The 27,660-nt window shown below is 32.2% G+C and overlaps 2 protein-coding genes and 1 pseudogene across 2 annotated transcripts; all 3 read left to right on the top strand.

Moving 5' to 3' along the window:
- The first annotated feature begins 6,588 nt into the window (after positions 1-6,588).
- On the top strand, positions 6,589-7,601 carry LOC130967175 (F-box protein SKP2A-like; annotated as a pseudogene).
- Positions 7,602-8,672: 1,071 nt separating this feature from the next.
- Positions 8,673-15,267, top strand: LOC130967814 (anaphase-promoting complex subunit 2). The gene is made up of 16 exons (XM_057892829.1): positions 8,673-9,043; positions 9,153-9,245; positions 9,529-9,760; positions 10,150-10,442; positions 10,530-10,601; positions 11,200-11,444; positions 11,839-12,255; positions 12,393-12,594; positions 12,692-12,806; positions 12,898-12,971; positions 13,715-13,834; positions 13,947-14,035; positions 14,110-14,191; positions 14,509-14,700; positions 14,850-14,918; positions 15,008-15,267. Exons 1-16 carry the CDS (start codon positions 8,810-8,812, stop codon positions 15,128-15,130), a joined length of 2,652 nt encoding a protein of 883 aa, XP_057748812.1. The 5' UTR covers positions 8,673-8,809; the 3' UTR covers positions 15,131-15,267.
- A 3,848-nt stretch (positions 15,268-19,115) lies between these two features.
- Positions 19,116-20,816, top strand: LOC130967174 (methyltransferase FGSG_00040). The gene has a single exon (XM_057891992.1). It carries the CDS (start codon positions 19,116-19,118, stop codon positions 20,706-20,708), a length of 1,593 nt encoding a protein of 530 aa, XP_057747975.1. The 3' UTR covers positions 20,709-20,816.
- The last annotated feature ends 6,844 nt before the right edge of the window (positions 20,817-27,660 follow it).

Below are 27,660 nucleotides of genomic sequence, written 5' to 3'. Positions count from 1 at the left end.
TTTCTATTATTCCGTCAGAATTGTATTTAATCTTATAAACCCGCTTACATCCATGGGCTTTCTTTCTTGGGGAAGGGTTATGAGCTTCCAAGTGTCATTGATTTGAAACACACGAATTTTTGGGACATAACTTCGCGCCAACGCTCATCTTTAACCGCTTGTGAGAAAAATAAGAGCTCATGTTCTGTCTGGAGATAAGCATGAAAACTGCGGTGTTGTTTGAAAAAAGAATTATAATTTACAAAATTTTGTGTAGGATAGGACACACCTGAAGATTTTGATGGAGAGGGAGGTTGGTCAGTAGAGCTTATTGGTATTGTGGCAGCAGAGACGAAGTCATGCAACTTGACTGAGGGTGTCTTCATGCGGTGACCCCGACCAAGTAGAACTTCCATCGTGACTAGTAGTAAATTGGAAGTCGGCGTTGTTTTTGCTGCATTTAGTACTAATGCATCGTCAGCGATATAGACTTTAATCTCTTCATTGAGTTCATGTCCCCCTTGTTTGTCAATAGATGCTTCAATGAGGATTTCTCTAACACAGTCATTTAAATGTGGAGTACTAGGCCCAAGTGTGGGTTCTGAACTTGGCCCATTATGTGTGTCTTCTTCAATATTTGTTTCTGTTACAGGAGGTCCAATATCTTCAATTCTTGGTGCCGGTGCCAAAGCCTAAGCCTCTTGAAAAGGAAATATATCTTCAACAACATGGACGTCATGAGAGACAAAGAAAACTTCTTTTTTTAAGTCAAATAGTTTTCATCCTTTTTTGTCCAGACAAACACACATTTTCTACTACGGTTGGCAAATTTATCCCGTTGCCTATTATGATTTTGAGCATAACACAAAGAGCCAAAAAAAGCTTAAGTGCTCATAACTTCAAATTGTTCCATGAAAAATCTCATATGGAGTCCCGCCCTTCAGTATTGAGGATGCGGTACGATGAATTAAATAACCAACAGTTAAGACACATTCTCCCCAAAACCGAATAGGAAGATTGCCTTGAAAGCGTAATGATCTAGCAACATTGAGAATATGTCAATGTTTGCGCTTTACTCATTTATTTTGTTGCGGTGTATTAACACATGACGATTGGTGAACAATGCCTTGTTGTAAGAAGTATTATTTTAAACACATAAATTCTGTCCTATTATCAGATCGCGCTATTTTAACATTTTTGTTATATTGGCATTCAACCAACGTGAAAATTTTTTTCAACGTGATTGATACCTCAGCCTTTTCTTTCAACAAATATATCCAAACCGCTCGTGAATAATCATCTACAATAGTTAAGAAATACGAAGCACCACACGAGGAAGGAGTTCTATAGGGTCCCCACAAGTCACAATAGATTAAATAAAAAATATTAGAAGTTTGATAGTCACTTAAAGGAAACTTATCTTTTGTTTGTTTGAAATTTTCACAATTTTCAGAGATCTCAATGCTTGTAGATTTCTCACTTACATTGGGGAGCATTTGCACAATTTTAAATGATGAATGCCCTAGTCTCTTATACCAAAGCGATAGTTGATTCTCTGTTCTGGCATGACAAGCTTGAATCTTGTGTGCCCCACGATACCAATAGAGCCCATCCTTCCGCTCACCCGCTCCAATCAGTGTTCTTGAAGTACGGTTCTGTATGACACAAAATTCATCAGTGAATTGTACTAGACAATATTCTGTATTTATTAATTGAGAAACTGAGAGTAAGTTGCATTTTAATTTAGGTATATAAAGAATATTTTTCAATTCAAGTCCTCCGTCAAGAATCACTGTCCCTTGCTTGCATGCTATTACTTGCTCTCCATATGGTAAACCTACTAGACATCCGCGTATAGTTTTCTTTTCACATAAATTTTTCAGGATTTCGGTCATGTGGTTGGAAGTTCTACTATCAATGATCCATAAATAAAAAATTCTCTTACAAGTCATTTTCTCATATTCATTTGGTTTTTGTTTGTTGATCATATCTACCAATACGTTCCATTGCTCATTGGTCAGTCCTGATATCTCACGTCTCTTGTCTTCCGTGTTGATACCATGGCTGCCACTTCCATAAGTGTATGCCACATTTGCACATGCTGGAATTCCTCCAATACGTGTGCCTTATCGTCTATAACCATTGTCACCGTCTCTTCCTTCATTCCTCGGTTGATCGCCCCACCATTCTGAATATCCCACAATCTGAAAGCATCCTTTAACATTATGCCCACTTTTGCCACAGTTAGAGCATATTGTTAATTTTTAGCTATTATCTCCTCGTCTTTTCATCTTGTTCCTTGCCTGCATTGCGAGTCCTACAACCAACCCTCTTTCTTCTGACACCTTAGCCACTGTTCTCACTTTCTCCTTTTGGACTAGCATTGCGTATACACAATTCAGTGTTAGCAAATGATTTGTTACCAGGATATTTGACCGCACTGTTCTGTAAGGAAAAGTCTAGGGAGCCAGCAACTTTTGTATTTTTTGGACAGCACTTAACCATCAAAACAAAAGTGAGTAATCTTCCACCATTAGATGTAATCTCACACCATTAAAAATACTATTGATGGTCAATTGATGGTTACAAAACACCAATATTGCTGGCCCCTAGCATTCCTCATTTTGTAATTCGCATCATCTAGGCCCATCAGAAATTGGTGGACCCTCTCTTCTTCCCTTTGCTTTTCAAGTTGAGAGCCAATCCCACATTTATATCCACCACATGTGCATTTGAAAATTTGCTCGCACTGTGCTAATTCATCCCATAGTACTTTCAATTTTTCATAGTACACCGTCATGGCCATCCCTTCCTACTTGCATCTCATCAAATCTGATTTTAGTTGTTGTATTCATGATCCGTTCACAGCCAAAAACCGTTCTTTTGATATCTTCTCACATTATCCGCGGGTTCTCAACATACGCAACGGTTGACCGTAGGCTTGATTCGATTGTGTTCAAAATCCAGGATACAATTATGGATTGGACTGTCCACCAATCCTCAAGATCAGGTGCATCTTTTTCTGGTTCCATGAGAGTTCCATTGATGAATTCTCATTTTCTCCGAGCTCGAAGCGATATTTTCACCGCTCTAGCCCATTTCTCATAATTTTCTCCACGTAGCTGCAATTGCATGATTACATTTCCTGGGTTGTCACTCGCATTGAGGTCATATGGCGAGTAAGTTTTCTTAGTTTATTTTTCTGAAGTCTCTAATTCATTTGCAGAGTTCTTTTCTAGTTTTACTGCCATGATTATGCAGTCTAGGTTCTTTTCGTGTTTGTCGATATTAGAGTCGCTCTGATACCATTTAGAAAATAAGTTGTTTCAACCTGCTTTTCTATTAGTCATGAACACATATATATACATCTTTTGGTATAAAACTATATCAAATATTTTCTATCTTAAAATGCATAATTTACGATCCTAATAAATTAGAATGCATAACTTTCTTTCCTAGTAATATACATGAAAGTACTTAAAAAGTATTGTATCTATACTTTATTATCCATTAATAAAAAACAAACTTTTTTTCAATGAAGTTTTTGAAAATTTGAAAACGGGGAGGATTCTTCCAGGCCCATTTTTTTTATATTGAAACTGGGTGTATGTTGTGCCCGGTTATGGAGCTGTGGGGTGTTATAGAAGAGTGTGGGACAACTTTGTCTGAACATTGGCATGAAGAAATCAGACCGTCTAATTTATTTGTTACTAAAATCAGGGTCACAAATCGAAAGGTCCAATTTGTGTGGAGGAAAAATTTTGAAATTTGGCAATGAAAATCAGACCGTCCGATTTCAGTAGGGTTTAAATTTTTTCATTTGAAAAAATAAAATCAAACTGTCTGATTTGATTATAATATATATGATTTCAACGAACAAACAGAAATCGATAGATACGATTTGTGATGTTTAGATGTATATATATAGATGTGTGTGTTACGAGATTCCAAATCTCATCTTCTCCTTTGTGCTCTTCTTCTTCTTTCCTGAGCTCTTCCACACACTTGTATCTCCATTATTTTGTTTGAGTGCAAAAAAAATTGACAGTGAAATTTATATTCATGTGAGTGAGAAACATGGATGATAGAGTCATATTGAAAATATATTATTTTGGTAAGATTTTGTTACAAACATCTGAAGGAGTGAGATTTGTTTGTGAAAATCCGTTAGATGTTAATCCATTCACAATCTCATTCGAAGAACTAAAAGGTGTGATTTGTGAGAGGATAGATTCTGAAATGTCAAGGAAAATATCATGTATTTTATACAGATATCCTATACCGATATTTGGTAGATTCGTTCAATTTCAAACCAAATGTATAACTGATAAAGCGAGCATGCAAGAGATGTTTTCAAGGCATATTGAAAGTCGCGCTCAGATGTCGTTCATTGAGTTGTATATTGAATTTGAACAATCTGAAGCCGACCAAAATATTGAACAGGGAGATTACAATAGTGACAGTGAAGAAGAATTTGAGAGCAATTACGAAGTTTTTGGTCCAGACGGAGATGAAGAGCAAGATGATAACACTATGGTGGCAAATGTGACAAATGTGGCAAATGCATTGGCAAATGAAATTCCGTTTGAAGAGTCATCTTTTATGCGAGCTTTGGATTTGGAGGTCATGCATGCTCCAGAGTTTTCTGAATATATGAATGCAGGTCTCCAAACAAGATCGTACCAAATAACAACATAATGTGGTACTTCACGTACCTCTTAATACTGTCTTCGTCAATGCACTATAAACGTTCTTTTAAATTCTGAAGTCATGTCAATTTTATGCAGTTTTCTCTACAGTCTGACTTTCTTGGTGCAATCCCAAACTGGTGCAAACACTCCCACTCTAAGGCTTCGTGAATCAAAGCCACATTTTTTAGTGTTACAGCACATTCACCAACTGGAAGGTAGAACATGTATGTGTTTGGGTGCCACCTATCGACTAGAGTATTTACCAGTAATTTTCTGGCATTGAACTATTCCAATCTGAGAGACATGATAAAAATTAGTTAACCTAAATGCTCCTCTATAGCATGATTTTACCAATTCGAAGACAATAGGTAGTTACATGTCAAATTCTATAAACTCTAGAAAAACATAACAAAATATTAATAAATTAATAATAATTACTAATTCACTACTAAAAATTAACAATTCCCTAAAAATAGTAACTAATTTATTAGACTAATGCTAATTTAGTAACTAATAGCATGCATATAAATACAACTAAATATTAATAGATTTCCTAAATTTTCATTCAATTGTTTCTTACATAATTATTTATTTATATATTCATAGTTTAACGGATAATAATAATAATTCCTATATCATCACAAATAATCATAATTACTAACTAACTATTAATAATAACTAATAACTAAATAAATCCAGCTCTTATTTAACTTAACTAATCATATTTTATTTATTAAAACCTCAACTACAACAATATATTTAAAACAATTTAAATATCTAACAATAAATAAATTATTATTACCGGTAAAATATAATATATTATATTTTATAAAACCTAACTATTAACCATAATTTCCAAAATTATTACAAACAATAATTAACATAACTCTAAACATATAATTCCAAAAATTATTACAAAAACTTATAAACATATATTTTTAACTAATCAATCATATTAATCTAATTTAAATATTATTATCGATTAAAATATTCACTAACTAAATCTAAATATATATATTAGTCTAATCTATTAATAATTAAATCTAAATATATATTAGTCTAATCTATTAATAACTAAATCTAATAATAATTAATTATAATTTCCTAAATTATAACATATTTTTAAACATATATTTTTTACTAATCTATTATATTAGTCTAATCTAAACAGATTCAATAGCTAACATATTCACTAACTAAATTTAAATATATATTTTAAACTATTACACTAACTATCATTAACAATATTCATTCTTAACATTATTTATAATATTTTAGAAATATAAAAAAAATTTAAAAACAAACTTACATAATCAGAATAGCAGAGATAATTGATAGTAGAGTAAAGGACATTTTCGTCCTTGACCTTTTTTTTTCGCGGACATTTTCGTCCTCAAGGAATGGAAAATACATTCAAGTCACTGATCCCTGAAAAACGTGGACATTTATGTCCTTCCGTTGAATTCAGCCGTTTGCACTGGACGGAAAAGGATGAGCTGGCAGAGGTGGCGCTGAGGTGGCCGTAACGGAGACCAGGTGGCATGGAGCATTTCGTAACAGGACATATAAGTCCCTGGAGACGAAAACGGTGCCGTTTTTGTAACCTTTCCCAATCCTGTTTCGAATTTCTCTGCCTTTTCTTCTTCCTTCGTCCTTTTCCCTTCCATTCTTCTTCCTTGGCCCCTGCCTCCGTCAGTCGCCATCAACGCCGGCGACCTCCTCCTTCCTCTCTTTTCGCATCTTCTTCCCTTTCTCACTCCCTTACTCCCATTAGTCTCTCTATCTTCTCACCCTCCTTCCACCCACCGTTAGTCCGCGACAACCTTCTCGGCGACCCACTGCTGTCGCGCCGCCGCCTCTCTGCAAAAATTAGTCTCAAATCTCGAGGGGTTAGGGTTTTCCTCCGCACCAACTAACAATGAACGGTGCCGGATCGAGATCCTCGAACCTCTGCATAAATGACACTCTCACTGACGACGAGCTTCGTTCGATCATGGCAAAGCTGGAGAGCGAGAAGGACAAGGAGATCTTCGGGTTGATGTGTAAGAGGTGGCTCCGATTGCAGAGCACCGAAACGAAGAAGCTTGCGGCACGTGCAGGTCCACACATGCTTCGCAGAATGGCTGATAGGTTCACGCGCTTGCTCGAATTGGACCTTGCCCAGTCCGTTTCGCGGTCGTTCTATCCCGGCGTCACCGATTCCGACCTCGACGTCATCGCCAATTTTTTCTTCACGTTTTCTTTTTTCAAATATTGAGCTTTAAACTTCAGTTCCCCCCTTAAGATGCTGGATTTGTTTACTGCTGTTACTTTTTCTTGATTTTTGCTTTTGAAACTGGTTATATGAAGTAGTTTTGAACTCATCACTTGGAATGATTGTGCTTCTGAGTTCTGTTGTTGTTTCTATTATGCAATTTGAAAATGAACAATTTTGAGTGCTGTTGTCATGATAGTCAATTTGAGTGATGATTTAAGGTTATCTACCACCTTTGGGATGTTGCTTTTCTTTTGATGGGGAGTGAAAATTTTCAATAAGATTGACATGGAATGTTTTTGTTTGGTTTAATGTACACAGGAATTTCAGATGTTGGAATGAAAGCCATTGGCGAAGGTCTTTCCTTGTTGCAGTCATTGGATGTATCCTACTGCAGAAAGCTGACTGACAAGGGACTATCTGCTGTCGCTAAAGGCTGTAGCGACTTACGAGTATTGCATCTCGCCGGTTGCAGATTCGTTACGGATGGTATATTAGAAGCTCTCTCCAAAAATTGTCATAATCTGAAAAAACTGGGATTGCAAGGGTGCACAAATATTACTAACTATGGATTGATAAGCCTTGCAAGTGGTTGTCAACAGATCAAGTATTTGGACATCAACAAGTGGTTGTCAAAAGAGAGGAAAGAGGAGGTCGCCGGCGTTGATGGTGGCTGACAGAGGCGCGGCTGTGCGGTGGTGATGGAGGCAGGGGCCGAGGAAGAAGAATGGAAGGGAAAAAGGATGAAGGAAGAAAAAAATGGCAGAAAAATTTGAAAGATTGGGGGAGGTTACAAAAACGGCATTGTTTTTGTCTCTAGGAACTTATATGTCATGTTTCGAAATGCTCCCTGCCATGTGGCCTCCGTAACGGGCAGGTCAGCGCCACCTCTGCCAGGTCAGACTTTTCCGTCCCGTCCAAACGCCTGAATTCGACGGAAGGATTGAAATGTCCACTTTTTCGGGGATGAGGGACTTAAATATATTTTCCATTCTTTGAGGACGAAAATGTCTTCGAAAAAAAAGGTCAGGGACGAAAATGTCCTTTACTCTTGATAATATAAAATTCAGGACGATCAACATATCTTTATGTTTTTACTTTTTTGGCATTGTAATTGATTTTTTTTTCCAAATGTTGAAGAAGGTGGTAAAATGGAGAAAAATGGTTGTTGGATGGATGGGAAACAAAGTGAGGAAAGGGACACAATGAGGAATGGGGTTTCAGGTGGGGTTTTGTTGGCTTAAACGGGGATCACCATCTCAGTTAGCTGTATACGTGACACGTGGTGGGGGCACAAATCGGACGATCCGATTTGTGCAGCTTAAATCGGACTGTCCAATTATTCACTATCAATACAGACGATCCGATTTCTTTGTTACTGATACCACACTCGTGTTAATTGTTAAGCATTTCTACTCCCCATAACTTCGTTCTACTCTATTTCAGTTTCCATATTCAAATTAAAAAGTGACTCTTTCAAGTTCTAAATGAGGCCCTAAAAACCTAATGCTTATTAAATTGGTAAAATTAAAAGTTAGAAGATTCAATTAAAATCAAATTAGATATAATAAACTAATATATTCATATAAAAAATTATTATTTTAAAAAAATTATTTTTTAAGACAAATTAATCATTAAAAAACTACACTAATTTAATTGGTTAACTAATTTTTGTTAAATAATTTTTATTTTAAAATAAATCGATCCAGTGACCGATTTACGGTTAACGAGATGAAACCAGGCAGCGATTCTCGTAACACTGCTTCTAAGGACTGAAAAAAAGAAGAGGGAAACACTGAAATAAACACAGCAAGCAGCAAGCAAAGATTCAAACTTTAGAAGTTTCAAAGACAAAACACAAAAACACAATTACAATTCGATCCTCATGGACCAATCCACTACCTCCTCTTTCTGTAACTTAGGGATTCTCGATTCCCTCTCCAACGATTCCATATGCGAAATCCTCCGCTCCTACAATGGTTTCTGTGCCGCCACCCAAACCCTCCTCGCCGCCGTGGACGACCTATCCGCCCGCCGCGACTTCGTTGCCTATGTTCACTCCCTCTGCAAACATGGCCTCGATTCCCTCGTCCGAGACCACTTTCTTCGCGTTTTGGAGGTACCTCACTACCATTTTATCTATTTATTTTGCTAGTAATGCTGGAAAGTTCGCTTCTTTTTTTTTTTTTTTCAAAATGTTTTTTATTTTATTTTGTTTCTGGTCGTAGGAAACGTTTGAGAGAAATGGGGCGTCGAGGTTTTGGCGCCATTTTGAGCCTTACAGTAATGTTACGGGTTTGAACAAGAATGATGATCTTGAGGTGAGTATTTCTAAAATGGCAATGTTTTTTATTATTATTATTATTATCGGGATTGATTTGGGTATTGCTGTGTAATGCTTGTTATTTGTTTATATATGTATCATAAATATGTGACATTTTATTGAGTGTGGTAACTAGTAAGTAAGAAACAGATGTTTGACAACTTACCTTAGGTACTAGTATCATTGTTTGTCCTTGGGAAAAAAGGGAAAAGAAAAACGGGTAATTGTTGAGTGGATTATACTTAGTTGCTAGTGTTGATGCTAGAAACAATTTTAAACAGATTGACGAGGACGAGATTCTGAGTGTGTTGCATAGTGCTTTGGAAGAAATCTATTTGGAGAAAGGGTATCAGGAGAAGTGCTTGTTAATGTTGGTCCATGCTTTCCAATCATACAAGAAGCAGGTGTCGGGGAACACTCGTGATCTTGATGCAGAGAGGAATCACCTTACCACTAAATATCAATGGATTGTCTCCTCTGTACTTACGGCTACGCTTCCTAGGAATTTCCGTGGTGTGTAACCTGTTTATTATTATCTTGATATTAAATGATGACATGCCATTTCATACTATAGGTGAACAATGGATCTTGCCTTTCGTTATTATCAATCACTACTTGATTTCTTTGTTTCTACTTTATGGAATATTTACAAATAGTCTCTTCATTTTCACCATCTGCTAAATTTTGCCATGAAAATGTACTGTAGATTAGTTCCAAGTGCAATAATTTCAGGCTTTCAGCTCGTGGTCTCTTTTACATTAATAAAACATTGTAGTTGCATGTATGAAAGTATTACATATTAGACATAGCTTGTACCTTGACTTTGCTATTTTCCTAGATAAGCTTATTATCATTTCTTTTATTTGTCTTGGCCACACATTTTTACTTTTTGCTATGTTTAGTTATACTGCATTGGTATTTTAAAAGAACATTGGAGGAGTTAAGTACAAGGATGGATGAGGAGTTGCAAGATCATGAATCTCAAAGCAAGGATGGCATGGATTTAGATGAAAAAGGAAAAATATGCAACAAGGTTGGCGAAATGGATGTTGATGAATGCTATAATGAGAGCAGGTACTCGGAAAACAATAAACTTGTGAATAGCATTGGAAAAGTTGTTCTTCATCTGAGAAGTCTTGGATTTACTTCTATGGCAGAAGATGCTTATGCCTCTGCAATATTTTTACTTCTAAAGGTGAAAATGTTCTTGAAATCCTTAATTTTGCTTGCAGCTTTGCTTTTACCATTTTGCTGAATTTGTTTTCATTTGTTTGGACGGCAGGCAAAAGTATATGATTTAGCTGGTGATGATTTTAGGAGTTCTGTTCTACAGTCTATTCAAAGCTGGATACAGGTTTGTAGTGCTTATCTATCTGTTTGCAAAGAAGGATCAAGGTGACATGTATTACAAGATCCAGTATATCAGGAACATACCACATTAAGTATTCTTTAATGTCGGTCCATTACTTCAGAAATTAACCATTTTGTTGCAAACTGACAGTAGGAACTTGTTCTTATGATATTACTAATTATGTTCAAATTTCAACTTATTTTTAAAAAACTATATTGAATGATGATTTTGACTCATATTGGAAGATGTGAATTTGGCTCAGATTCTGGTAATAACTTTGACTCATGTTGTGGTACTTCTTGCCATTCAGTTTACATGGATTCAATTAAATAAGACTTTTTATAAATTGTTTATTTGGCGAATTATATGTTTTCCAAGAAACCAAATGCCTGGACTAAGTTTCCTGTTGTATCACATTTTAGTGATTGTACAAGTGTTGTGGCAAAAGTATCTGAGTCACTAGTTCCAATGTTGTTAATGAAAATACTTTTTCTGCCCCTGTGGATTCTATCTAAAATATATTATTTGTGCATGCAGACCTGTGTAGAAAATCAAATGCTTTAACAATGCTAACACATGATGTTTTCTTGGAGACATTCAGGCTGTACCTCTCAAGTTTCTGCATGCCCTTCTTGTCTATCTTGGAGATTCTGTTAGTTATGAGAGTTCTTCTTCAGGTCTCAAATCACCTTTAGCATTGCAACCATCCTCATTCTGTCCTGGAATCGATTCTCCTTCTGAAGGGCTTGTTAGATGGAAGCTGCGGCTGGAATATTTTGCTTATGAAACACTGCAAGATTTAAGAATTTCCAAATTATTTGAGATTATCGTTGATTATCCTGAGAGGTAGTTTGTTAATTATAATTCTCTGCTTTCCTTCTGGGTTTTGTTTTCTAAATTAGCTATCCTGTAATGTCATTAAATTGAATCACAAGGTCAACACCAGAGTTTTGTTGACTGAAAGAAGAGGTTGTCATTATCCTGAAATGTATGGTTGTGGTTGGCTGCATGAAATGAAAGTTGAAACTTGATTTTGAATTGTAAACTCTTGCTTCAGTTAGTTCCATGCTTTGATGTGTTTTTGAATTAATTTTAAACTTCAATAATAAGCACTAGTGCGAAATGCATATTGTGACCTGTCATGACAATTTTTTATTAACTCATTGCTAGATCATAGCTCTCATTGTTTGTATAAAGTCTTTTGAGCACTTATTTCCCTTCTCTCTGCTGATATTTGAAGCTCTCCTGCAATTGAAGACTTAAAATTGTGTCTTGAATACACTGGACAACATTCAAAGCTGGTCGACTCATTTATTTCTTCACTTCGTTATCGCTTGCTCACTGCAGGCGCATCAACCAATGATATATTGCACCAATATGTTTCAACCATTAAAGCCCTGAGGACGATAGACCCTGCAGGTGTTTTCCTTGAGGCTGTTGGTGAACCAATAAGGGATTATTTAAGAGGAAGGAGAGATACCATAAAATGCATAGTGACCATGTTGACAGATGGGACTGGTGGGAATTCTAGTGCATCTGGAAATCCTGGAGATAGCCTTCTTGAAGAGCTGAACAGAGATGAAGAAATTCAAGAGGATGTTGGTATTGACGATGATTTTAACACTGATGATAGGCAAGCATGGATTAATGCTGCACGGTATGTTTATGTTATAGAAGGCGAAAAGCTCTTCTTTTCATCATTCTTGCTGATGCATATATATAATAATAATAGTATATCTTTTCTGCTGCCATCTTAATAGATTTGATGTTTCTTTTTATTATCATTTTCAACAGCTGGCAGCCTGACCCTGTGGAAGCAGATCCACTAAAAGGAAGCAGAAACCAAAGGAAAGTTGACATACTTGGAATGATTGTTGGCATTATTGGTTCAAAAGATCAATTAGTTCATGAATATCGAACTATGCTTGCTGAGAAACTTCTAAATAAATCTGATTATGATATTGACTCAGAGATTCGGACTTTAGAACTCCTCAAGGTACTTATTTAAGCATAAAGTCAGGATGGCTATTTTTTATTCATTCTTGGTTTTAGTATTTCATTATAAACATTTATTTAATGCATTGCTTCTGCAGATACACTTTGGAGAGAGCAGCCTACAAAAATGTGAGATTATGCTCAATGATTTACTTGGTTCAAAGAGAACTAATACAAACATCGAAGCTACCATAAGTCAATCATCTCAGACAAGTAAATTCTCATATCCAATCTTGTTTCTGACAATGTTAACTGCTATTTGTGTTAAAATCCTTTTGATGGAAGTTTGGTGATGTCCTCTCAGGTGGAGAAAATGCAATATCCATGGATACGATTTCTGCCACTATCATATCTTCTAATTTTTGGCCTCCAATACAGGTGCACAAACAATCTTTTATTCGACTATTAGATAAATATGAAAGAGTATTTTATTTATATTATATTCATGGAAAAAATTGTCAGTATATATTGTATGTCTGTTATTCTGTTAACCATCTAGCGGCATCCTATTTACTCACTTTCTAGTACTCGTTTAATAAGAAATCAGAAAGGTGATGATCAGCCCCCTTGCTCTTTTTATTCTTATTCATCTTAAGTAAATATAACTTTAAATTTGAGCGAACTTTTCCTTTCCTATACCCATCTTTATACTGATATTTCTCATATATTTCGTTGTTGTCATGGTCATGCTTGTGCTAAAAGTATATTTCTAAAAGATACTATCCACCTTCACACATGCAAAATGTCAAGATTTCTTTCCAGAAGAATAATGAAAGTACATCAAGTCTGCTCATAGATTTGCATTCGGTCTTTTTGAGCAGATTAAATTAAACAATTTCAAAGTTTTTTCTTTTGGGGGAAAAAGGGGATCGAAGTTCATTGTTGTTCTGTTCCACTGTTATTTCATGTAAACTTGCGGAGAGTTTCTTCAAATTTCAAACTAGTACATGTATTAACATTTTTTTCTGATCAGTTTTATTGAGTAAATCTCAACTAGAAGCATACATAAAACCAAGCATAACATAATAATTTAGTAGCCCTTTAACACATCTTTAAAGAATTTCATTGTGGTCCAACAAAAAGCGTCAACTTTCTATTATTAACTTTGAAGAGAATTCCAGGATGAGCCGGTTAACCTGCCAGAATCTGTCGACAAGCTCCTTACTGAGTATGCAACGAGATTTCATGAAACAAAAACCCCTCGTAAGCTACAGTGGAAAAAAAGTCTTGGGACTGTCAAGGTCAGTTTCTCTGTATATTTTTGTTTTGCTTTTTCTTGCTTCGGATATTTAGTGCAGGTTTTTGGACCTTTTGCTTGTATACTTTCTCTTGACTATGTATCCTATGGTTCAGTTGGAGTTGCAGTTTGATGATAGGATAATGCAGTTCACAGTGGCCCCTGTACATGCATCAATCATTATGCAATTTCAAGATCAAAAGAGGTATGCCAACAATTTATGCATGACTCTAGTGTTCTGTTTTGGATGTGCAATAATACTAAATTTTCTATTTTCAGTTGGACTTCTAAAAACCTTGCGGCTGCTATTGGAATCCCAGTGGATGCATTGAGTAGGAGAATACATTTTTGGATAAGCAAGGTAGGTCCAATACAGGCTACATATGCTGCTAATTTACCTTGCTTATTTTTTTGTCCTGGTACTAGTAAACACTTATTTTTGCATATGGATTAATTTATGATTATCTTCCTCTTCATTTGTTGTTTAACTTCTGATCACTTTTTCATGTTTTTGTTATATGATGAAGCTGATGCTTATTTATGTATGATCCTTCCTTTCTTTATAGCATGACTTAACCCTATAAGATGAATTAAAAATCATTTCATTTTAATCCAAAAATTTTAGTTGTAGAAGTGAAGATGAAACTAGCAGCTAATGGCTTTCTCGTTTTGTGCCAGGGGATCATTTCAGAGTCGGCTGGGGTAGATACCTCTGATCATGTATACACCATTATGGAAAGCATGGCTGAGACAAGTAAGAATGGAGCTGGTAGTAGTGGTATCCAGGAACTTCTAGGGGGCGATGAGGAAGAAGAAAGATCCGTCTCCTCTGTGGAGAATCAACTTCTTAAGGAGATGACTGTATATGAGGTATGTGAAGTAGAACTGATTCTTATTCTTTGAATGGTATAAATGATTAGTCAATACAAAAATCATCAATCAATAGTTGATGACAAGAAAAACAGATAGATTGGCAATGCATCCAAGTGGGAAATCTAACCAGTGTATTTTCATGGCAGAAATTTATCATGGGCATGCTCACAAACTTTGGTAGCATGGCACTAGATCGAATTCACAATACACTCAAGGTTAAAAAAAAGTGCTTTAATGTCTATATCATTATTTGGACTTTGATAGCTTTGTTACTTAGATTAATTATATGATTTTTTTACTGCAGATGTTTTGTATTGCTGATCCCCCATATGACAAGTCACTCCAACAGTTACAAAGCTTTTTATCAGGTCTAGTCTCTGAGGAGAAATTAGAGCTTAGGGATGGAATGTACTTTCTAAAGAAGTAACATGCTTACACATTATGGGAGTGCAATCATCCGTTGCTTCGTGAATTTTGACAAAAGTGAAATTGTAAAATGTTTCTCATCCTCAGGTGTGACGAGTGTTACAAAATATCTATATTTGAATTTTTTTTTTTCGACTAGGATCAAGGTCCACAAATCAGACCCGACCCGACGGACCTAACCCATGCTCAACATTCCCATCCCCCTAACTCTCCCCCCCAACCCCCGGCCCTCTGCTGGCTGCTGCCACCTCTAACCTAACAATGGCAAATAACAAGGTAGGTAGATTGTTTTTTTCATAGGGTTTTGGCAATTAGAAAATAGGATGAGTCCCCAAAATAAAAGAAAGCCCAAAACATCTAACACTTGTGATTAGTTGTTAAAAAACACTAAGATAGCGTTTGTTTTGAGGTATTGGATAATTGAAATTCAGTATTATATTTGTTGGCTGTAGACTTGAACTAAAATTTCAGTTCCAAAATTCAAAATTTCAATTCCTTCAGGCAGTGTTTGGTTTGAGAGACATAGACATTGAGACATAGACACATACATAGTGACACATGCCTGCTGTTTGGTTTGGTGAAACACAAATTTTCGAAGGATACGGGAGGACACGGATGGACACGAAGACATTAAATTTGTGTACCTCCAATTTGGTGAGATACTAAGACACAATTTGTGAGACACTAATTTTTTACTCTTTTACTCTTATTGAAATTTTAAAATTTGTTCTCTTATCTCCCCAAACTTTTTTTTTCTCTTCCTCTTTTAGATTCTATAACTAAATTTATCTTTCTATTTTCTTCAAAAAAAAATTGTACATTTCATTTTTTATTTATTTAAATTTTGATTAATCTTTGATAAATTCTGAGCTTTAGTTTTTTTATTTTTTTTCAAATATATATATTTAATATTTGAATGATAATTTAAGATAATATTAGAAGAAATAAAAAATATTAAAAAAAAATATTAAAAGAAATAAAAATTCAATGGTGATGACATGTAGGGTTTGGGATAATGGATGTACAGTAATAATAGTAAAATTTATGGTAGAATGAAGGGTAATTCAGTCTTTTTAAAATATGTGTCTTGTTCTTTATTTTTACCAAACACAATGCATAGACACAAATATTTTATGTCCATGTTTTTAATGTTTATGCCTTTGTGTCTATGTCTCATCATATACATCAACCAAACGGAGCCTCAGTGTTTCTAAAAAATAAAGACACAGGGACTGAAAATTTAAAAAACGGAGACTAAAATTTAAATAATAATTTTTGTCTAAAATACTTTCATTTCAAATTATTAATTCTAAGTTTACCTTTTTGCAAAATCAAATTAGAGTTCATCTTCTTAGATCAAACACAAGCATGGAAGATATCCATCTGGAGCTGTTGCTCTACCATCGCTAGGACCACCACCTTCTCGTCGCCATGATAGCCACTGTGAGTTAGGTGAGTTGCCGAGGAAATAGATGGAAAAGAGAAAGAGAGGAACGAGATAGAGAGAGAGAGAAAACACAACAAACAGAGAGAGGAGAAGTTGTTTATGCACTGACGAGCTTCCATCATCACCGTTGGTGCTGATTGGGATCGGCGGTCACTGGGTTTGCTCAGGGAGAGCTTGAGAGAGAGAGAGATCGAGCTTGACAGGCATGACATAGGTGGAGGGAGAAGCTGCTGTTGTTGCCGAAAAACGTTACAATGTTTTGCGTCCATTGTTTAGCCACCATCTTCTCGTTCTTGTCCTTAAACCTACTTTGTCTGTGTTCTATTTGGTTGTCCCTACCTTTGTCACACCTCAGCATGCTAGAACCTTTGTCAGTGTTGCTGTGCTGCCGCCCTCAATCCTATTCTAGTGCGGTTGTTAGGGGTATTTAAGTAATTTATCAAATTTAAGTCTCTATTTTTATTTTAAATTTTAGATATAATATAATCTTGTACATTTTATACCAAATATAGTACTAAAACTTATTTCAGTCTCTATCTTCCAATCTCAATTTCGCTTTCAAACGTTACCTAAAAAAGTAAGAAATGTTTTATTGGTTTTAAATTTCCTTCAATTCTGTTTTGGGTGAAAAACGTGCTTTTTTCTTTTGATTGTTTTAATACTCTTTTTTTTAAATAAATAAATAAATGGATCGAGTTCAAACCATTAAATTTGAAATTTAACCCATTTTTACATAGATAAACTTAAAGTAAACTACCATTTCTATCCACGAAAGTAGAAAACGCTGATATATTTACCCATAAAAAAAAAATTACCATTTGTATCCATAAAACATGGGTTCCATACAACAAAATTATCTAAACACTAAAAAATTACATAAAAACTCAAAATTACACTTACATCATCGTTTTCAACTTTTCATTGAACTCAGAACAGAGTGCTACCACCTAGTGCTCCTGCAACAAATCAATTGCCAAACTCAAACAGACCATGTGGGGAATTGAACGAATTGAACAATTCTCAACTGAGCCAAACTTTTTCAGCTCTGTTTCGACGAAAGAGACGTTAGCTATAGTAGTTGCTCTGAAGGTTCGGCGATTGAGAAGCTGATGATGATGGTGACGTCGTCGGCAGCTCGTTGGGGGTAGAAGAGAGTGGTTCGAAAGTCTCTGGTTCTTGAAGAGAAAAGAAGAAAGGAAAGAAGATGAGAAGGAGAAGTGAATTAGGGTTCAGTGGTTTAAAACAGATGGCGAAAGAGAGAGAGCTCGTCGCGATTTTGGTTCGCAAAGGGGACCGCGGTGGTGGCGGCTGGCGCGGTGGCCCGTTGGCGATACTGGTTTAGTGATGAGGAGAAGGTAGCCATGTTAGGTGAAGAGAGGAGAGGGAGGGCACTGCGGCTCTAGAGTTGCTGGTGGCGGTGAAGCAAGGGCTGGTGCAAAGGTCCCCTTGTCGGTGAGGGCGAGACAGGAAATGAGAGAAGGAGGGGTGGCCACGGCGGTAGGAGGACAACAGCGAATGGGGTTTGTGGTGGTGGTGGTAAGGTGATGAACAAATGAAGATGATGAAATGGTTAGTGGGGAGGGAAAAGATGATGTGGATGATAATAAGGGTAATTTGAAATTTTTATGTGATTTTTTAGTGTTAGGATAATTTTGTTGTATAGAACCCATGTTTTATGGGTACAAATTTTTTTTTTTATATGTAAATATGTCAGCATTTTTAATTTTTGTGGATAAAAATGATAGTTTACTCGATAAACTTAAGTAAAAAAAATTAAGACAAAATTTTAATTTTTTCATAATAACCTTAAGATTTAAATTTTAATCGATGTTTTAACCTCATTTAAAATTTATAATTTATAGTAAACTAATTAATTAAGTAATATTAAAAACATCAACAAAGTAATTGAGGTCTCAGGTTAGGAATAATAAACGATTTAAGAACAGAGGTACCAACGATTGTAAAAAGGTTGGGGGATGCAAATTTTGGTCCTGATCAATTGGGAAGCAAATTGCTGAACCTTCCTAAAGTTGACAAAAGTTAACGAAAATATCCAGTTTTACTAACTATAATAAATGAATTATTAATAAAGGAAAATATAGTTGTAATAATTATTTTGCTTCCTCTCAGCATGTTACAAATCTGCACAACATTGTCAAAGAATGGCTATAAACATAATTCTTCTACACATTATGCAAATTGGAAATTAAGCAATATATAAATATAAATGAAAACTTACCTATTATTTTCTATTATTTTTATGTGAATTTAATAGTCAAAAATTGTAAAATAATTTAATAATTTTGTTTAATTATTATCTAAATTTTTTATTATTAATTTACATAAAAATTGTATGTGACTCTTCACCTATATTTTATGTAAATAAATAAAAAATATTGATGAAGAGGCAAAAAAGAAGGCAACAAGATATTAATTTAAAATAAATAAATGCGACCGTTACACACTTAAACTTTTGAAATTGGAAAAAAGAAGCTCCATTTAAGAAGAGGTCAAAGACAACACAAAGGCAGAGCAAGAAATGGCGGAAGAGGAGTACATTCAGCAACTGAGGTCCAAAGCAACAGAGCTTTTCCTCAGAGAAGAATGGAAGGACTCCATTGACGCCTACTCCAACCTCATCTCTCACTGCACCCACCACCAACAACAACTCTCTCTTCATCACCCAGATCACCTCCAAAAGCTTCACAAATCACTCTGCATTGCCCTCTGCAACCGTGCCGAAGCCAGGTCTCGCCTTCGCGACTTCCATTGCGCCTTGCAAGACTGCGATCGCGCATTGCAGATCGATGCATCGCATTTCAAGACCCTGCTATGCAAAGGTAAGATCCTGCTCTGCCTCAACAGGTACTCGATGGCGCTTGAATGCTTTAAAGCAGCTTTGCTTGACTCCCAAGCTGCTGGGAACTCCGAAACCCTAATTGGGTATGTTGACAAGTGCAAAAAGTTTGAGTTTTTAGCCAGGACAGGGTCCTTGGACCTCTCCGATTGGGTTTCGAATGGGTTTCACGGGAAGCCTCCGGAGCTTGCAGAGTACATTGGTGCGGTGGAGATCAGGAAATCAGATATCAGCGGCCGCGGCCTTTTCGCAACCAAGAACATTGATGCAGGGTCGTTGATCTTGGTCACCAGGGCAATTGTAATGGAAAGGAGTATATTGGCAGGTAAGGATTTAAGCGAGGATGCGCAGTTAGCAATGTGGAAGAATTTCATTCAGAAAGTTTCTGAATTTGCAAGGAAATGTTACAAAACCCGGGATTTGATTGGTATGTTGTCAATTGGGGAAGATGAGGAAGAACTTGAGATTCCTGATATAGATTTGTTTAGGCCTGAGAATGTTGGGAACGTGGATTCATGTGAAATGATTGATATGGAGAAGTTGCTGGCCATTTTGGATGTGAATTCACTCACAGAGGATGCTGTTTCGGCCAATGTGTTGAGGAAGAACAATGATTCCTATGGTGTTGGATTGTGGCTGTTACCTTCCTTCATCAACCATTCATGCTGTCCAAATTCGCGGCGACTGCATGTTGGGGATTACTTAATAGTTCATGCTTCCAAGGATCTCAAGGCCGGAGAAGAGATCACTTTTGCCTATTTAGATCCGCTTAGTCCTCTGAGCAAGCGAAGGGAGATGTCGATGACTTGGGGGATTCAATGCAAGTGTAAGAGGTGTAGATTTGAAAACGAGGTTTTCGCCAAACAAGAGATTAAGGAGATTGAGATTGGACTTGAAAGAGGGATGGATGTTGGTGGTGTGGTTTATAAATTGGAAGAACACATGAAGAGATTGAAGGTTAGGGGAAAAGAGAAGGCCTATTTGAGAGCTTCATTTTGGTCTGCTTATTGTGAGGCTTATAGGTCTGATAGGTCTATGAAGAGGTGGGGAAGGCGCATTCCTGCGATGGATGCCGTGGTGGATAGCGTGGTTGATGTGGTGGGAGGTGATCATAGGCTGCTTAAGATCAGGGTGGAGGAGTTGAAGAAAAATGGTGGCGGTGGCAGCGGCCTTGTGGGGATGGAAAAAGCTTTGAAGCTAGCAAGAGATGTGTATGGGAAGGTAGTGAAAAAGCAAGCAATGAAGACACTTGTTGAGTTTTGCATTGGTGATTGAACTGGGATGAATACATTTTCTATGTCAGCTACTAGTTGCTATAGATTTTCTCTTTTTGTTTTCCTTCTCATGGTTTTGGTGCCTTGTTTATAATCATGAGCAACTTAAGTTGTCATGGCTAATACCAATGTTATGAAACTACGAATTTCAATTTTATTCAAAACTCTTGATTTTGCTTATGCTAAAATCATTTTATCAGAGCGTGTAATAGGTTTTGTATTCTCATTACTATGAGATTTGTCATTTGATTAGCATAATAGCATTGTATGTTATTTTTCATTTTGCTCACTGGTTCTATACAGTATACACTACACAGAGGGATGATATGTTTATTTGATGAAAAATTCGTGTTTACTAAAACTTATATTTTCAAGGTGTGGCCTGTCATATAAAAGTTATGTTTTGTAACTTGCTTATCAATGTAGATTGAAGTTCTGTTTTTGATACAATGTGAACCTTTCTTTCCCCTCACACCCATATTAGTGATCTGAAGAAAGAGAAATGGTCAGAGATTGTGTTGTGGTGCATATGTATTAGTAGGGTGCATATTTGTTTTCCATTCACATGTTTTAAATATAATATATAATGGATTAATGTTTAAACTTTGTCTTTAAAAAATTATGCATTTCAATTTAATTTTTAAAAGATAATAATGTAAGTAAAAAATTTTTTTATTAATTTTTCCTCATATTATGGTTAAAGTGTTACGTAGTATGTTAAGAATATGATATATAGAATAGTAGATTTTATTTCATCTATCATATATCTACTTAATATATTAAAATTGGGTTTTTCCCCAGCTACTAAAGATGACGTGTCGATCTCTCATGCCTCTGTTTTCCCTCCAAAACGAATAAATTTTTTTTCTATTCTAAATTATTTTATTGTATTTATATTATAATTAATACTAAATGAATAATATATAATTATACTAATTTAGCAACATATCTTCATTATAATTATATCAAATCAATATTTAATGCACTATTAAATTACTTATCAATTATCAATTCAAAATACTTTTAATAATTTTAATGATAATAATAATATCAATAATAGTAATAATAATAATAATAAATCTTTGTTACTCGATTCACGTATAATAATTTTTCTAAATTATTTTATAAAAAATATCTTTAATATAATTATATTGTAATTAATATTTAATAAATAATATATAATTATACTAATTTAGAAACATATCTTCATTATAACTGTATCAAATCAAAATTTAATGCATTATTAAAAAATTACCTTAATAATAGGTAATTTACATATTTATTTTTATTTTACTAAAGTCTATATATAGTATTTTCCTGTGGTACATGAATCTAAATTTGAGAGTCAATTCATAATTTTATATTTAGTGTTTTTTTACTACTTCATATAATAAGAATGTATTCTTCATTTTTTACTGAAGTTGATCATTTTAAGGTACAATTTATAATTTTTTATAATATTTTTCATATACTCATTCTATTATATTATTCTTTTGATAATTTTTTATTTGTTGTTACTCTAAGTTATTCGTATCGTCTAATGTTTCAATTCGATTGTCTTTTACCACAATCATTTACAATGCATTACATCCATGAAATACCTCATCGAGTTGTCTTCACTGATTCGGTTCCAACTACATGGATGTAAGCATTCAAAAAAGATGCAATAGTCTCTACTTTAGCGAAGGATGGTTGGATCTACTCACCTATTATGACCAACCCAATGGAATGTGGTTAAAGTTAGATTTCTTAGGAGGAGCTCGATTTTTGATTGAGGAATTGCATCCACGGAACTTTATAGGGCAAGTTCAAGTTCCATCCCTTCCATGCTTTTTACGTTTGTCCGAAAATCTTTGAAGTGGAGCACATAATGAAATTGAATTCTTTCAGTTTCAGTTCAATTTTACTAAATTCGTGACAAATTTAGATATGCAATTTCAACGATTGGTAATATATTTAAATTTTCTTAGTTTAAGTTGTTCATTATGAGAATAATTTTTTAACATATTTTGATTTTTTTCAGAAATTACTAGCTTTCTTTTGCATGCATGCAATGCCATTGAGGGAAATAAGAGTTAGTTTGGTTTCTCGGTGTGACAATTCTATATCTTGCCGCATTGCATGGATACCGGATGATGAAGCTTATCTAACAAGAAGATGGTATAATTTTGCACGAATTCTAAATATTGAAACTTACGATGTTATTTCAGTTGGTTGTCATTACAATAATGATTCTATACTATACGTGACTAAGGACTAGAATAGGTTCAATATTGTTTAGATAATTTGGTTTTACTATTAGTATTTGATTAAATTATAATTATAGAATTTTAAATTATTGCCTCAATTTATATATTACGATTATTTTTTGTGAATTTGCTATTTTTAAATAATTTAATAAAATGAAGTAGTGTCAGATATTATTAAGTTTATTTTTATCCTTTATTTCTTTATTTGTATTTTTATTATATTTGACAAAAAATGAACCTACACATATATTAAATCGTTGATCTAAAGACAATTTATTTGCCAATAAAAACAGATTTTATTTATAATTGGAATAAAATTTATTTGCCAATAATCGGTGGATAAAATAAAAATTACACCCATGTCATATAATTATAATTGATTAATTGGTATAAAATAAAATTATACCCGTACTATAAGTAATAATCTAAATAATTATATCTTAACAAAATATAATTTGAAATAATTTATAAACAATTATCTTAACAAAAATAATTATTTAATAATTGATTTAAAAATCAATGCAAAAAATAATTATTAATAATAGTATTATTAACTGGATAAATAATATAATTTCAAATTATTACTTGAAATATAAATAATATATGGAAATCTATTGAGTAAATCAATGATTTTGCACCTTAATAATTTGACGATCGATTTACATGGAAAAATCATTGATAAATTCAATTAACCATATAGAAGATAATATACTAACAGTTTTAGTATATTATTTATGGCAACCGAAATTATTTCCTCATATTTTCTATTAAAATTGAAATTAGTAATAGTTTAAAAAAAGGTTTATTAATAAAATTACTAATAGTCACATTTTTATAAACAGGATATATATTTTCTATATATTATTTAAAAAATATAATGAAACATGAATAATGAATGAGTATGTTATTTCTTCGACTAGCTAATTAATGCAAAATCGAGTAACCATTTTTTATTCGATTGAGGTCATATTCTATTTGGTGAAAGTTTCAATCACCTTAATTAAATTATGTGTTTGTGCCTTAACTTATACAGGTAGTAATATGTTACATATTATTTGGTATATCTAAGTAGTTATTTTCCATAACGGAGATGTAAAAAATCATATTAAAATTTATTGCCAAATAATTAGTGGATGAATAATAGTAGATTATATTATTTTGGGAAAGTATTTTCATTATAATTATATCAAATCAATATTTAATTATGATAAAATATATTAATTATAACTATATCATAGAATTATAATAATTACGATATTTATGTTATATATTTTAATCATTTATATACGTAAATAATTAAAAATCAAAATATAACTTATAATTACCCGTGCCATGCAAGATTAAATAAGATATATAATAACATAGATGATTTGTTACTTATACTGATTAAATACAATAAATACATATTAATTTAGTTAAAAAAATCACTGTCTCCTATGTTTTCTTATTTATTTTTTTAATTCATTAAATTCAATCAATTATAATAAATTAATTATATCAACTAATTAATTCAATCAATTATTTTTTAATTTATTTTTTAAATTCAATAAATCAAATAAAATTAATTATACTAATTATTTGTATGATTAATTGATTTGATTAATTCTTAAAAATATTTTTATTTAATTTATTTTATTTATTTAAATATAACTAATTAATTATTTAATTTTATTAGGATAAATATCAAATTCTATTTCTAATATAAAAATACAAAATTTTATTCATTCCATTTTTATTTTACCACTATAAAAGACCATATATGCTAGAAGAAAATATCATTCATTTACCAATTACTCTTTCATTGGGTAGCTTTTACAACAATTCTTTTTCTTCCTATGAGGCGCCGTCACAAGAAGGCAACTATCATGAACACAAATAAGCACACACTCTTCAACTCCCGTGCTCATCATTTAGAGTAAGATATGATATGTTATCCATTAAGCATTTATAGACCATAGTGTTATCATGTTTGCATAAATAAATAAAAAATCCATAATTAAGCTTAAATCATTTATCTATTTGTATGGTATATTGTAGTGTGAAATTACTTTTAATTTGTGTTGTGCAATAATATTATGGTTTAATTTAAGCTTTTATTTTAGAATTGTGTTATGATTTTATCTCACCATTTTTTTAGATATTAAGTTGATGTATTTTTATTTATTATTATTGAAGCAAATGTGATATAAAATTTGTAAAAAGAAAAAAAAACTTACATTCAATTTATTTTATTATAGTCTTCTATTCTTCTATTTTTTATTCTTTTATTTATTTTATTTTATTTTTAAATATCATATAATTTATTATAGTTTATACTAATTAATTAATTATAATTCATTATATCAGTTAGTTTAATTCATTAATTTATAATATTCATGATAAAATAGATCATTTATTACTTATATGTTTATTTTTCTAAAATCTAAATCTGAATAATTATATTTTCAGTTTTTTTATGAACAAAATATTATTAATAATGAATAATAATTAACCATTCATACTTTTAATTAAAGTGTTTGGATGATTTTTATATTTATTAATATTAATTATTAATTATTTTTTCATAAATAAATTATATTATAATTTTATGTTAGTTCATAATTGATTAATGATTAATGTTTATAAAGCTATGTTACTCTAAATTTTATATTTTATAAATATTTTATTTAAATATAATTTTTTAACATAAAAATGTATTATTTTTAATAATATCATAATTTTATATTTTTAATTATTCTAAATGAATATTTTATCAAATACTAATTAAAGCTATTCTTCCATTTGCTTTTACTAATATATTTTCTAACTATTATATAAAATTAAAATCGTATTAATGAATTTAATATTAAAGTTAATTTAACTTTTTATTATTTAGAGTATTTTTCAATCAATAATTTTATACTTTTTTTTTAATTTCATTTTGAATTTTAATTTAGTACTCAAAGGTAGTGAAATTCTATTGATACTGAAATAAAGTTACAAAAGGATCCATAGGGTAGAATAAGTAAAATAATGTGATACCCACATTGCATCATTTAAATGAAACAACTTAGGATCTAAAATGTTTATCTTTCTCTTTCTCGCCGTCTATTATATTATCTAGCCTATCATATAAAAATCGAATTTTTACCTTTAATGATAGAATCAACGTAGCATGCTTCTGTATTATTTTGTTTAACTCATTAAATTCAATTCATTATGATGAATTAATTATATCAACTAATTGATTTAAATAGATATTTAAGTATCACACAATTTAAATTTATGTATATTAATTATTTGATTTAATTTTTATGATATATAAATTTAAGGAATAAATTAAAATAAGATAATTTATTACTTATTTAAATTGAATACAACAAATATAAATTAATTTAGTTAAAAATTTACTATTTTCTAATCTTATATACATAAAAATGACAAAACAAAATTATAAAAATAATCTTTTATCACTTTTTCTATTTTAATTTTATTTTCTTTGTTTTTTTATGTACAATTTTATTTTATATTAACTTTGTTTATTTAATAATAAAATATACTCATATTAATTCTATCATATAATAATATATTTTTCTCCTATATTAATCAAAGAATTTCAATAGTTATCAACCCAGGTTAAACCCAGGTTCAAAATGAGAAATGAGAACTACGAGAAGTTAAACCCAGGTTCAAAATGCTAAAACAAAGAAAAGAAAATAGTGGATATATGATTAGAGAAAAATGTATAATAATGACAAAATATACTAAAACTGGATTTTTTCTTCAAATAATAAAAGTGAGGTGTTAATTCCTCATGAATTCATTTTTTCTCTAAAATGAAATCACTATTTTATTTTCTAAATTTATTTTAAAAAAATATATTTATTATAATTATATTACAATTAACATTTAACGAATAATGCATGATTATACTAATTTAGAGAAATATTTTTATTATAATTATATAAAATTAATATTTAATACATTATCAACTAATAAAAGTGAGGTATCAATTCCTCATGAATTCATTTTCCCTCCAAAATGAAAGTACTATTCTCTCTTCTAAATTTATTTTAGAAAAATATCTTTATTATAATTATATTATAATATTACAATTAGCATTTAATGAATAATGCATAATTATAATAATTTAAAAAAATAAAATAAAGTCCAGTAATTTATTTTCTGACTGCACACGTGTATAGAATAACTTTTAAGAAGGAGTCATGTATAGTAAATACGGTCGATGATTGTAAAACTGTATAATAACATTGATATAATATTATTTTAGGTATATGTTTTGCAGGCATCAAAGAAAAGTGTTGAGTTATTTTTTAGTAGATTTAAATTATTCATTGTTTATTAGAGAATTTTATGCATTAGAATTCTCTAATAATTTATTATTTATTTTGAGCTAATTTTGATATGTTCTTATTTGACAGTAAAATAACATATAAAAATTTGTGGTGGATCTAAGTATTATTAAGTTATTTATGGTCACATTAAGTATATATGTTTGATTTATTGAAGAAAGTATATTACTAAAACCAATTAATAACTATTTAAAGTTAATATATTTAACACTAGCTTAAGAAAAAACAAATAATACATAACATGTTATATTTTTATTAATTAAATTATTATAATTTAAATTAATCTTAACAAAATAATTTAAAATTATAATTTTAATATTATCACGTAGATGCCATGGGTTAATACACTTGG

This window comes from Arachis stenosperma, chromosome 3 (genome assembly GCF_014773155.1).
Source record: "Arachis stenosperma cultivar V10309 chromosome 3, arast.V10309.gnm1.PFL2, whole genome shotgun sequence".
Classification (NCBI taxonomy): Eukaryota; Viridiplantae; Streptophyta; class Magnoliopsida; order Fabales; family Fabaceae; genus Arachis; species Arachis stenosperma.
This window is presented reverse-complemented; position numbering and strand designations above follow the sequence as displayed.

What these genes read in the sequence shown, in the direction of transcription:
- LOC130967814 (XM_057892829.1), top strand. Translation starts at nt 8,810, where the DNA reads ATGGACCAATCCACTACCTCCTCTTTCTGTAACTTAGGGATTCTCGAT. An exon ending in CAATATTTTTACTTCTAAAG is followed by an intron (nt 10,443 to 10,529) that starts GTGAAAATGTTC and finishes TTTGGACGGCAG; the next exon opens with GCAAAAGTATATGATTTAGC. An exon ending in ATTTTTGGCCTCCAATACAG is followed by an intron (nt 12,972 to 13,714) that starts GTGCACAAACAA and finishes AGAGAATTCCAG; the next exon opens with GATGAGCCGGTTAACCTGCC.
- LOC130967174 (XM_057891992.1), top strand. Translation starts at nt 19,116, where the DNA reads ATGGCGGAAGAGGAGTACATTCAGCAACTGAGGTCCAAAGCAACAGAG.